The following is a 14,643-nucleotide window of genomic DNA, read 5'->3' on the forward strand; positions in this document are numbered from 1 at the left end:
GAAAGTACTTTGTGGGTAAATATAAATAACAAAGAGAATAATCGACGAAGAATATATGGATGACCAACAAGAATCCAGCCGAGTCAGGTTGGGTGATGCGTGTTTTTTGTTTTCACGCATCATATTATATAATGTCAAAATGAGCTGATTATGAAGAACTATTTTGTGTTAGAAATAAAAGTTCATAGTGATCTCTTTTTGATTTACTGTTAAAGAACTCAGAAAAGAGCACTTTTAGACAATTTTTTGTAATTATTTTAGCAGATCATAAAGAATTCAAAAAAGAGAATACTTTTTGAACTCTTTCTGGAGATCCTGCTGTCTCGGCGGCTATTTATAACATGAATATAAATTTGTAATAAGACAGATATAAAAAAGATAACATGTACTCGCCAAATAACACAAACACATTCTATAAACATTTTATACAATGCATGTGTTATTTGGCATTCTAAACGTCATTTATGTACATCTTCAGTACATTTGAATATTCAGTATCAATACTGATAATGAATATCAGAAGGCAGCTCTTTTCGCGTGCTCAACCCCGAGTCGAAATTTAAAACCTACTATAAACCTCATACATGGTTATTTGTGCCTCTAATAATGTTCCTTGACCTACAAGTTCTATCTTGAAAGTGTTATGTCTTCTTTTGGCCTTTCTTTAATCTTGTTGTCCTAGAAAACCCTTATTTTTATTGATGTTAAATATACAATTCCTACTTTCGTTCTTACAACTCCTACCTCTTTTGAATCTCCAAATCTTATCGAAATTTCTAGCAATAAAAATATTAATATTCAATCTATAATTGAGTTCAATTTTTATTATTTCAGATTAATATAATAAATGTTATAATATAAAATAAATAATAACAAATAAATAGTAAAAAATATTTTTTTAAATTAAGTGCAACTCAGTATTATATTTAGTATTATAAATAACTAAAAATTTATTCGAATAAACAAAAAACAATTAAAATTCAAAATTTTATTTAATATTTTATTACATATTTGACCTATAATTCGAAATTATTTAATATTCTATTACCACATTTACTTTATTTGTATTTAATGCATATCTTAATTTCAATAAGCGCAATACATTAATTATGTAATTTACTTAACTGCAAATAGATATGTAAGAGATAAGTGAATATTATTTATATAATATTTGCTTATAGTAGCCTATTTACAGTTAAGCAAATTATAATAATTAGTATATTGTTTATTGAAATCAAGATCCATACATTAAATACAAGTAGAGTATATAAGATAATAGATTATTAAGTAATTTTGAATATTTGTTTTCTAGAAATACATATTTATAGAACCTGGAGCCTTTTTAGAGGTTCTCAGTAGGTACTCTTTTGAGCTTCCACATGGAAAAAACGGCAATAAGTAACAATTTTTAGTATCAAAGGAGGGCAATAGCCAATGTAATGTTATATCTATATATATGAATTAAAGCTTACATTGGTTCTCCAAATTCGACAAAACTTGTAGGTTTAATCTAGGCTAAAAATTTCGACTCGGGACAGCGCGCAACACTATCTCCTACATGACTCATATACACCACTGGATTCATTGGTGCTGCACCGCGCATGCGTGAGAAATATCCTTTATAAGAACTGCTCGAGATGTATTCTTTACTCATTAACGATCAGTTTTTCGTGGGACGCTCATCTCAACACGGATGAGAAAGACGCATACAGAGTGAATCATATCTAAACTTCTTTAATTTTGAGAGGAGGCAATAATCACAAAGTTTTTTCATCCCAGAATTTGTAAAACTAATCCGCAAAGTTAAAGAAAGGGTGAGTACACAATAGAAATTTGCATTTGAAAAATGTATTTTTTGTTTTCTTTCATTATTTTTTCTCCTGATCTTTCTTTTTTTTATTATTAATTTTATTTATATTTAGTAATATGTTATTTATTATTAAATAGACAAATAATATACAATTTTACTTAATCTGATAAAAATTTATTGATGATAAGTACAAAATAATAAGTAAAATAAATATTTTCACAATAAAAGAAAAATATTATATGATTATGGAATTCAGAGGAAAAATGGACCAAGTCTTTTTACAATTTTATGCATAAATTAAAAAAAACTGAACAGTTTTCACTGAACAATTTAAAAGTGAGTGCAAATGTTTAAGTTAAAATTAAAAGAAAATATGGTACTTATGAAAAAGTATACATGTTGCACATAAGTAGAGAAACAACTTTATAACTTTTGAACTAATTTTCTAACAGTTAACAAAAATAGACTTGATCCACTTTTCCTCTGAATTTCTCGTATAATGTAACAATAATCTGTAAACCATTATATAAACCATATTTAAACTAATATACAGGGTGTCTGGCACAATAATCGCCCCACCGGTCATATACAGGTAGAGGAGGTCAAATCGAGTAGAAAAGTCCTTTACCATTTTTTGATTTTTGTAATAAGTACTAAGTAATTAACGAAAAAAGATTGGTGAATCCGTGCAAGTAAAGCGCGCGCAGCGAGAAGGACATCCCACTGCTATGCGATCACTAGGCGTGCGATGAAGCGTTGGGAGGAGCGCTCTACAAATGACAATGGCAACATACGAGCGGCGCGTAACGCTAGAGCCTTGTGTCCTAGTGATCGCGTAGCAGTGGGACGTCCTTCTCACCGCGCGCGCTTTACTCGCGCGGATTCGCCGATCTTTTTTCGTTAATTACTCAGTACTTATTATAAAAATTAAAAAATGGTAAAGGACTTTTCTACTCGATTTGACCTCCTCTACCTGTATATGACCGGTGGGGCGATTATTGCCAGACACCCTGTATATAATCTAAACCATAATATAAACTATAAATAATAACCAAGGTTGAAAGAAGTAAAATTCGTATACACCAAATTTTCGCATCTAATATCCAAAGTTTTCGTATATATTTATTAGGTGATTTAATTTGGCATGTAATTATTATTGCAGATGAAAGTATTTGTTGCAATTTAATACAGTTTCTATGAAAATCTTGACTATTAATTATTTCATAAGCCTCATAATGTTCATCTAAATAACACGAGTTTAAATTTTCTGTTAATATTAATATATTCTCATTTGATTGCCAAATTAAATCTGTCACTTTGTGAAAGATAGGTCCATTTTCTGATGGAATCATCAGGGTTGTATTGCACTCTATGTTACAATTACCTCGTTTAATCCATTTTAAAGTCTGAACAACGCCGAAACTTGAATCAATGTTGTGTGGTAAATGTGAAATATTTGCAATACTCTCAGTCTGCTTTGAACTTATCTCGTACAGTGCACATATTACTTTTTTTGTTAATAATCGATGACTTAATTTTAATTGATGTCGCAATGCTACAGTGTAACAAATATTAACTCTGCTAATGGCAGAATGTGCAATAATTTTTCCTTCTCTATGTTTGCTCTCAAAACGCATAGAACAAATGTTCCATTAGGTCCAAACGGATCTAATAATTTCTAATAATAATCATTTTTTCTGGATAGTGTATAGCAATGATGATCAAATTTCAGATTTTCCGAAAATAATTCAACGCGTAAATGCAAATATTCTTCTATTTCAGTGGCTAATAAATCATGTTCATTAACATGAATTGTTGTAGCAGTAATAATAGAAGTAATTCGTTTTAACACAAGATACAAATTCCAATATTTGTTTTCTCTATCTATCAAATGACCAATTATATATTACCACAAACTGTTCGTAATATGTATTTTCCTTTTCACCAGGAAATGTTTCTGTTATTTCCTTTGCCAACGCTTGAACCTTTGCACTTGAAATCCTGAAACATAAAATATATTAAAAAATAATTTTTATTTTTTTTATTACACATTGCATATAAAAATTTAATAAATAAAATTAGACTTACTCTAAAGTTCGGAGTTTCTGTTGTAGAGGAAGTTTCAATAGAATGTTATTTAATTCTCTTCGTATTATAAGGCGTGATAATCGATTACGAGCACTCGGTGCTCGTAAAAAATCCGTGCTGTTTTTGGATGGACAAAATAGACCGACCTTCCCCCTCTTCAATTAAAAAGTTATACAACTCCTAGACAAATAAAACTTATAATTTAGGTGAAAGAATAAATAAAAACTACAATATTATAATTATGTTGGAGATAACAAACCGTCTTATCATTAACTCTAATTCTATGTTGAGTACTATCCAGTTGCTGTTGTGATTGAATAATTTCAGCTACCTCAGAACTATTTGATAAATCTTCAGTCAAAATCTAGAATTAACAATTTGTACAAATGTATAAACACATATTGAGATAAAGGTTTAAGTATTACGTAAAAATACTTTAGCTTGATCAAATACTTTAGCTTGATACGTTAATAAGTTTTCTTCTAATTATAAAAATAATAATGTATACTAAACTGGTGCCACTGGCGATTGTATAGAAAAGAAAGACTGTCTAGATTCTGTGTTCTAAGGAGTTTGAAGCGGTGTTAAATCTTCTCTCTCACACTCTTTCTCATTTTCAAATGTCTACGAAAATAAAAAAGGGAAAGTTAATTTTGTTTTGCATAATCTTTAAAAATAAAGCCTATTTTTACATTAAAATAAGAAAAAAAAATAAAATACCGTATCGCCATATATTATATCTATCGTCTTAGTTAGTCCCACAGATAGAAACGACGACTTTGTATTTGAGAAGGTGCTAGTAGCAGTTTTATTGTTACAGCCAGTATGTGATTGAGATGCAGCAACTGGATCAGTCCACTTCCACTCATTAATCTAAAAATTTTAAGTGAAACAAATTTAAACATTTATTACATTGAAAATTATAACAATTGAAATGAAATTCGGATAATCGAAATATTGAAATAATAATTTTTAGACAAAAAAATATGGAATTTTAATTTTAGTTATTTAAATTTTTTTATGCTGTTAGAAGTTATCTCTCATAACGTTATCTCTCAACACATAACGTATACTATATTATATCGAGTAAAATTTTCCTTGGGGAGGACGTCTTGGAACGTAAGTCTAAACGCAATTACATTTTTATTTGTTAGAAGCAAACGTTTATTTATTTTAATTAAAGGTTTTCAATCTATGATACGTATATTTAATATGGGGACAGTATGCATGCATATAAGCAAGTGTGCGGTGTGCTGACTGATGCTATAAGTGATTTATTGTAGTGCTTGTTATGAATTTTATTGCACTTCACTGCAGTTATGGGGAAGACAAAGTTATGGAAATATTACAATTTTTGCATTTAGCGCGTTGAAGTGATAGTCTAATAAATAAGTATGCAATTATCTTATCTTACTTTTATTTTACAGTCATCAAAATAAAGTGACGCCTGTCAATACAGATCAACTGTTGCTTTTCTGTTTTATTAGCTGAACACGGATTGTTAATATGCCATTTTAATAAATTATCATTTGCCAAAGTAGTACATGAAAATTATATAGAAAAAGAGACTTAACTTATCCTAATAAAAATCTGTAATTAATATCACATGACACATTATAAGACTTCAAGTTTAACTCATGAAATAGAAAAGCAACAGTTCATCTTGAAAGACGTTACTTTGCTCAGATGAGTATAAGATGAGAGTAAGATATATATTGCATATTTACTTATTAGAGTACATTCTTATATTTCTAGTTCTCAATTCAAATAAAATAAATTTAAAATCAAGTAAATTACTATTATTGAGCTAAATATAATATACTTGTTACAAATAATCGATTTATAAAAATTGAAAAGATTTAATAACGACAACGAAGAATTTAGTTTAGAAAGAATGAGAGACATTATTTTTCGGCGCGCGATCCTGCATCGCTTATTTTTTATACGTGTACGTAAGCACGTATAAGCAAACATTTCTTATTATTTTCTTGTGTATTATAAAATTTTATTTTGATAAAAAAACGCAGAATTATTCGGAATGAAAAACTAGTCGCCGCTCGTGCACCGCTCACCGCTCGCCGCTCGCGCGCCGCTCGCCGCTCGCGCGCAGTTACTGTGATAAACAACTTTACGCACGCCTAGCGACTGCGATCGCTGGACGGTCGTATCTCGCCGTGCGCTTGCATTCGGTGGTGGGTTGAGCGGATATGCGCTTATTCGGCGATTTTTAATAATTAATATCTCATTAACCCTTGCGAAAATTGCAAAGTGGTAGAGGACTTTTCGATTCATTTTACTCTTCTCTACCGGCATACAAGCGCTGTGTCAAAATTTTTGGGACACCCTGTATATATATAATAATATTAAGTATATAACTTATTATTATAAACAACACTCACGAAATGTTACATCAAACATAATAATTATAATTATTTTTAATATTGTACTATATTTTCATATATATAGTACAGTTTTATATTTATAGTAAAGGATATTGCATATACTTTTCTTAAATGTATGTACACGGAAAAAAAAATTGCTGCTGTAACAACCAAAATCGCTACTATATAACAAATATTTGCTGCTGTTGCTAATACGTCGGCATAGTAGCAAAATTTGTAGATGATCGCATGTCTGTTACAGTCATTTTATTTAGCAACATAAAGTTAACTGTCTCAGCTACCTGATACATGTATGGAAAAGAAAATTGTCTTTGCCATAGCAAACCATATTTGCTGAAACTATGTTTGCTATCAAATTTGCTACTATACAAAAAAGGTTTGCTGTCCTAGCTATCTGATATATCTTACTTAGCAAAGGCATATAAGTATTGCTCAACAATGATACATTTCACGTTACGTGTGCCATCGACTTTTGAACTGGCAATGAATATCGGAATGTCTTAGGCGCACAAGATAAGCCGATATATCAATCGATTGAAAATACGCGCTTTTTAAAAAGAACATCGACGGCGCGATAGTGGCGCAGCGGTGATACGCAGTGCTACGTGCTACGTGCTACATCGAAGGTATAACGTTTTCTCCTTGTTTTTCGAAGCTTGTTTTTGAGATCATGTCGAGCACAAGTGCGTGTAGTACATATTATTTATTAACTAAATGGGGATTTTCTCCTGAAATAATAGCGAACTTTACAGGTAAGTAAGTCAATTTATTTTTGATAAAAATGGTAAGAGTAACGTATAACTTGGACTCGTTTGGACGAGGGGAGTGAAATCTGAGGAATGAAGGGAAAATCCATTGCAACCATCTTGATTGATGAGATTTTGCGTACATATAACACACGATATATCTATTTTCACGTCCCATTGACATGATTTTAACCGAGCCATTGTTGGGATTTAAGGTAATGTATTTCGTACATGAATACGGAATACGTAACCATATCGTTATTTCGTATAATTAATCGTCATCGTCATCTTGATTAATCATATCCCTTCTTTTCCCTCAAGCTTCAACCCTGCGGAAATATGCTCGGTTCAGATATTCCTACGTCCATTTTCTTTCCCAGGTAGTAAAGTCCTTATGACGTTATTATGATGTCAAATGATGTACCCTTGCTACTTGGGATGGTTGTCTTATCGTTTAGCGAGTGATTAAGAAAATTTATAGTTTTATTGATACATATTGCGCTGTCTAATATTTAACTCTAATATATCATGTTTTTTTATCTTCTACTTGCTTTAATTTTAGCTCAAGAAATTGAAGCAGATCAATTGAATATTTTAACGGAAGAAGATCTTAAGAGTTTAATCCCAAACATAGGACTGCGAAGAAAATTTCAAAGTATTGTGAAACAATATCTAAATGAAAGAGAGGTATTCATTTAACATTCTACTTTTCTTCACATTACTTTGTCGAGTAAGGCAATCTACCTTACCATATAAATAACATTAATATATTGATATAAATGTTTGCCAAGATTCAACAGTTACATCCGGAAGAAAATTCTAATACAATTAATCATGAACAACAGTCACTAGCTGCACAACAAGAACAAGTAGAAAATCCTATAAAGCAGAAAAATATAGAGAGCAATATACACAATCAAGATATTATATACTACCTACAATCATTGCCTGAAACTCAGCAGAGTATTTCGGACAATGTCTCTGTCGCTACTAGTGAACTTAATGGTGAGAACAAAACATTCTTATGTTAATCTTAATCTAATTATATATATGTTTAATATTAACTATTATTATAAATAATAACTTTTCTGACTAGATGTATTACTTGAAAATAAAGAAAATCAATTAGGGGTGAAACTACATCTGACTGATGATGAATATGTAAGAAGAATATATTAAAATAAAAATATTTAAATTTGTTATGTTTCTTATTATTGTGTTTATTATTGCAGAATCTTGAAGCTGTGTTAAAAAAATCTGAAGAAGGCTTATTGGTGCTAAGTTCATACCAAAAAGAAAAAAGGTTGAATAATGATATGCGAAATAAGCTTGCAAAACTAATTGTTAGTAATGAGCTGTCACCTAACATAAACTTCAGTATTACAAGCAGCAGAGCATTATTTTTAAGCGAAGAAGTACAAAAATTATTTCCTACTGAAGAAAAGGTAAGTTAAGTTTAGTTCGTGTATAATACAGTAATAATAACATTAATAATAATAATAAAACAATAAAATACGTATATATAAATAACAAAAATAAACATATAAATGTACAATTTACATATTGCTATTTTGGTCTGGAATTATTTTGTTAACATTATTTGTTCTTGCAGAGTGTCTGGTATATAAAGCATAAGAAAGGAGAGTCACAAGGAAGAGGTAAAATAATCACAAAATACTATTCCACACGAAAACAACTTATCAAAGCTGGTTTGTTATCTTTAAAGTCTACTATACCTGTTGTAACAGCTGTGACTGAAAGTAAGTTCTACTGAGAAAAGTTTAAATATATTGCGAGAAAAATGAATTTAGTGATATTTATATCAGCAGTATATATTGTACATGTCTGTGTTTATGTTCTGTACGTGTACCTATGTGATAACAAATTATTGTAAAATGAAGAGTATCATTAATATTTATTATTGCGTTTTTTGTAGATGAGTTGAGTGACGCTGACATTGCTAATTATGAAGAATATTTGTTATGGCTGAAGAATAATTCTAGACCATGGCAAAAAGTCACTACATATTGGTCTCAAACTTCAAAAAAACGAGTTCAAGATCAATAGTCAGCCTTGTTATGAGTATATAGATCAGTTTCCAGCTCTCTCTGATCCATTAGGTTATCTATTAGTGAGTATAATATAGTATATATATATATATATATATATATATATATATATATATATATATATATATATATATATATATATATATATTATATATATATATTATATATTATATATATATATATATATATATATATATATATATATATATATATATATATATATATATTATGTTATATAAAATCAAATAAAATGTTATATATTATACAGAAATATATGTTTTATTTTAAGCTGGAACAAGATTTTGAAATATTACATCCAGAACACGGTTTAAAACTTTATATTGCTTGGCCAAAATTATCAGAATTTATAACTGACAGAGTGAATTTTAAAGCTAAAAAGCGTTTGGATAATGTTTTGACACCTGGTAAGATTTTAATAATGTCTCATTTTACAGTGATATTGTGTAGCGATTTTATATTCAACTTATTTTGTAATATATTTATATATATATTATGTTGCTATTATGATATGTATATATTATGATTATATTTGTAATATAATTATTCATATTTCTATAGAGGGCACCAAAGTTGCAATTATATCGTTAATGCCTCATTTGTTCCCTGTAATCACGATTAAAAAAGGTAAACCAAGAGATTGGAGACCTTCTAGGGAAGAATGTGAAGAAGCATTTCTTTTACATGTGAAGGTAAATATACAATTAAATTGATTTTACTTTTCAATCTTTCTTTTTTTATGTTGCATTTTTTGTTGAATTAAAGCTTATATACCATATTATAAGTTAATTATTTTAATATTATTCTAAAAATACGTTAATATTTTGCAGACGATTACTGATTTGGATGCAAGATTAGAAGAGCGTACGAAAAAATTGCGATCATTTAGTGTGACCTCGCAGCCCATTACAGTGATAGTTGGTCCCAGCTTTGATGAAATTCATCAGTGCTTTGTTGTAATCAACAACTTGCGATATGAAGTAGAAACACCACTGAAAGGTATAGACCTCGTTTTTAAAATATGTACTGCTCTAAATATTGAATATCCTCTCGAAATAAGGCAACTCTTCATGTTTTTGCAAAGAGCTGTATACAATTTTGAAACTTTGTGGGATAAGCATAAAAACTCTCAACTCACTTGTAGTGTTCTTGCTTTGATTAAAGAATACAAAAGATTATAAATCTTTTTTCCAAAAGTATTTCATTAGCGTCATGCCTAAGTGTTTTTTATGTAAAAAAACAGAAACATCTGTCAATGGTTTATTTATGCATTTTGATTTTAAACATCGTGCTCATTCATTCACAGTTTTTAAATGTGGTGAAAATGGATGTTATCGACAATGGTCGTTGCGAAATTCATTACGAAAACATTTAGTTGGACCTAATCATAATTTTCCTGCTTGGTCTACTATTAAGTCTACTCATGAACATCGTATTGATTGTAATAACGCTGAAATTTTTAATAAATGTATTAACCAGGTTAATACAAGTAATTCTGATATATTATCAACAGAAATTGGTGCCAAAAATTATTTGCGTGAAATAACTCTTATTGACAATGAGTCTATTATAAAAGATCGCAGTAATGCTTTTGTTGCAAAATTATATAATAAACCTTCAATCCCACGAAACCATATTCAATCCATTATTGATGATATTATATTTCTAATAAGTCGCCATAGTTCCATTTTAAAAGAAAAAATTGTTTCACACTTAAATACACTTGGTTCTGATAATGAAACAATGAAAGATATAACATCAATATTGGATTGTCTAGAACATTCATTCAACCATCTTCAGAATGAGTACCAACGTGTTAAATATTTTAAGTCTTCTACTAATTATATAGCTCCTATTAAGTATTGCATAGGTAACAGAAGGGTATGTAAAGATACTGGATCATTTCTTGTTGAAAAAGTTAAAGACGTTTATAGTTATTTCATACCTTTGAGACAGGTATTACAATAATTTTTTGAACTGCCTGATGCATTTACTGCTACAATGCATTACATTAATTCACTTAAAGATTCAGATAGTGTAAAGAACTTTATTCAATCTAAACTTTGGTGTCAGAAGAGAAAGAACTTTGACAGTAATGCTACTGTTTTACCACTTTTTATTTATTATGATGATTGGGAAGTGAATAATCCATTGGGATCTCATAGTGCTGCTCTTGGAGGAGTATATTGTTACGTACCCTGTCTGCCACCTGAATGCATATCTCGTTTGGAGAATATTTTCTTAGTTCTCTTGTTTCAATCTCAAGACCGAAAAGAATTTGGGAACAAACAAATATTTGCACCTTTGATTGAGGAGCTTAATTTTTTAGAACAAAACGGGATAACAGTTACTATAAACGGTAATATCCATAAAATCTACTTTGTACTAGGTTTACTATTTGGCGACAATTTAGGACTCCATGCTATGTGTGGTTTTCTTCAAAGTTTTCGTGCTAACTATGCATGTAGATTTTGCAAATTACATCGCATTCTTTGTGGAACTACCTGTCTTGAAGACGAAACTGTTCTCAGAACACATACATCTTATGTAACTGATTTAGCCTTAGAAAATAGTTCACTTACTGGAATTACAGAAGAATGCGTCTTTAATGAAGTCAATTCATTTCATGTGACTGATAATGCTTATGTTGACATCATGCATGATGTTTTAGAAGGTATTGCTCACTATGATATGATTCCAATAATAAGTCATTTTATTGACATCGGTGATTTTAACTTGTCAAATCTCAATCACAGTGTGCAAATGTTTCATTATGGTCCTGGTGTACAAAATAAACCACCTTATATTGATAATGATTTTGCAACAAAAAGCAAACTAAAAATGACAGCCTCAGAAATGTTTATCTTTTGTAGACTTTTCGGTGTTATTATTGGACATTGTGTGAAATCATATAATGATCCATTTTGGAAATTGTATTTGTTATTAAAAGAAATTCTTGAACTTTTGCAAAGTAGATCAGTGTCAGACGATTTTGCTTCTGCATTTAAAGTATTAGTTTTGGAACACCATAACCAATATATGAAATGCACGAACGAACGTTTAAAACCAAAACATCATCATCTTGTTCACTATTCACGCGTCATGATGCAATCTGGTCCACTTATTTTATTATCTGCGATGAGGCTTGAAGGATTTCATAAAGCTCTTAAGAAAATTGCTAAAGTTATAACGTCAAGAAAAAATATTGCTTTTTCCATTGCTACTCGTTATCAACTTTCGTTTTGTTATAAACTAATGGCTCAGGAAAGTATTATTCCAACTTTTGAAGTAGAATCAGGAAATATTAATATTACTAAACACGATCGCTTTAACTATTTTGCACCATTCTTGCCAACTAATATACTTCGTGATCCACATTCTTTTATTACAAACTGTGTTAATTATAAAGGCACTCGGTATCAATCCAAAATGGTATTGGTTTGTAGAACGGACGAAAATTCTTGTCCTATTTTTGCAGAAATTCAACACATTATTCTTCATCAAAATAATCTTTTTTTTTATTTGTTTCTCTGTTCTAAATATGGGCCTTAATTGTGATATTGGTGGTTTTGAAGTAGAACGAAGTACTAAGTGGATTTTTATTAAATATGAAGACTTATTGGATCCTTTTCCTTTGTTCATTTATACTATGGCAACTGGTGAGCGATATATTATTTTACATCATCCTGTGTGATATTACTTTTCACCTAATGTCATACTTTCCTGAGTCTGTTTACATGTTTATGTGTGTAATACAATACCATATATCTTATATGAAGATATTTTATGTTAAAATGAGTATATTTTTTTATTTATTAATTTTATATGAAAAGAGCACACACGTTATATGCGTTATTGTTAAGTACTTATAATATTAAATATAATTTCGTAATACTAAGTAATCTCTTTTACAATACACTTATAATACTTTTTTCAACAAAATTGTTTTTGCAATGTATATCGGCGTAATTTTGTATTTTAGTGTATTAGTTATGTATAATAAGAATTAGTACTCATATATGTATAAGGAAGGTAAATATAAAAATATAATTTTGCATGTGTGATTTTACTTTTTCCTTATATTTTTTAGCCTCCATAAGTCAATAAAATTATTTAATTATCAATTATAGCTACCGTTTATACCATTTTCACTGCCATTGATATTATTTTAGCTGTGGGACAAACCTCGAATATAAACGTCATTTTGGGTAGATTTGCTGACATAGCTAAAATATTAGCAATGATACCAAAACTTACAGCTCTAACAGCTAAACAATGTGCGCGTCACAACTAATTGTTGTTATGCATACTGCCATAGCTATTTTCTGCAGTGTGTACTGCAGCTAAATCTTTAGCTGCCACAGTTACAAGCCTTTCAGCTAATAAAAATAGATCTCGCAACAACAACTTTAGGTGTCCCTATAATACAAGCGAAGTTTAGTTACAGGACCTAGTTTTTAGCTGTGACAGTTAAATTTTTTTTTCCGTGTATCTAAAAACAAAACTAAGAAATATCAATTTGAGAGACAAATTAATATAAACATATTCAATAATAATCGGAATCAACTCTCTCGTGTACAGATAGAGTGGATAAAATAGAAAAGTCTTTTACTGTTTTATACAATATTTTCACAACAATCAGAAATTTACAAAATTGTGAATATAAGCACAAACGGCAAGCATAATGGAAAGCAGAGATAAGCTGTTATTACATAAATAGACACAAGACGAAGCATTTGAAAAAACGCTTTACAAATGCCAAGAACTACAAATTGTGTGTAATCCTCGTATTCTAACTATTATACAACAATAAGCTTTTTTTGCGGCACACTTATTATTTATATATTCGCGTAAATTAATCATTAAAATTAATTTTTCATTAATTTATAATAATTGTAAAACAGTAAAGACCTTCCCTATTCAATTTAATCCGCTCTACTTGCGCAAGATTCGGTTATTGATTTATTATTACAAACTAATAAAAGATACTGAATAAGTACTATATCTACTTTCGATATATATATTTTATTGCCATAATATACATACATAAGATACATACATAAAATATATTTAAATATGCATTATGCAATTAAATATCTATATATCTTATATATATAAAATATTTATGCTTTATTAACTGTCAAATTACGTTTTTGATTATGTATCCATGTTTTAATTGTAGCCACATTTCGTTCTTTTAATATGTGAGGATGTTTTTTAATGAGATCAGCAATTTGTTTAAATGTAGGTAATTTTGTGTCGTTCTTTTTTAAATAATGTTCAAAAGCATCAAGAATAACTTGTTTTTCATCACTGGTCCATCGTGTACGATTAGTAACGATCACTAGAAATATTTAAAAAAATTTTTTTAAACATTTATATAATTTTTTAATAATTTATATGATTTACATAAGATATATAAGCAAGATGTTTATATGATTTACATAAGATATATATAAGCACATGTTAACAAGATGTGTTAGAGATGTTAACAATCACACTCATATTAT

At 29.3% G+C, this 14,643-nt stretch overlaps 1 protein-coding gene across 1 annotated transcript; it reads left to right on the forward strand.

The window, feature by feature from the left end:
* The first annotated feature begins 6,793 nt into the window (after positions 1-6,793).
* On the forward strand, positions 6,794-13,251 carry LOC136998332 (uncharacterized). The gene is made up of 9 exons (XM_067350860.1): positions 6,794-7,052; positions 7,609-7,733; positions 7,838-8,051; positions 8,143-8,207; positions 8,279-8,491; positions 8,659-8,806; positions 8,983-9,177; positions 9,405-9,825; positions 9,964-13,251. Exons 1-7 carry the CDS (start codon positions 6,971-6,973, stop codon positions 9,111-9,113), a joined length of 978 nt encoding a protein of 325 aa, XP_067206961.1. The 5' UTR covers positions 6,794-6,970; the 3' UTR covers positions 9,114-9,177; positions 9,405-9,825; positions 9,964-13,251.
* Positions 13,252-14,643: the final 1,392 nt, after the last annotated feature.

This window comes from Linepithema humile, chromosome 3, assembly GCF_040581485.1.
Source record: "Linepithema humile isolate Giens D197 chromosome 3, Lhum_UNIL_v1.0, whole genome shotgun sequence".
NCBI classification, from domain to species: Eukaryota; Metazoa; Arthropoda; class Insecta; order Hymenoptera; family Formicidae; genus Linepithema; species Linepithema humile.

Excerpts from the sequence above, each read along its gene's own strand:
- LOC136998332 (XM_067350860.1), top strand. The coding sequence starts at position 6,971 with ATGTCGAGCACAAGTGCGTGTAGTACATATTATTTATTAACTAAATGG. Across the intron at positions 8,052-8,142 it reads CGCTACTAGTGAACTTAATG|ATGTATTACTTGAAAATAAA; the intron begins GTGAGAACAAAA and ends TTTTCTGACTAG. Across the intron at positions 8,807-8,982 it reads TGTAACAGCTGTGACTGAAA|ATGAGTTGAGTGACGCTGAC; the intron begins GTAAGTTCTACT and ends CGTTTTTTGTAG.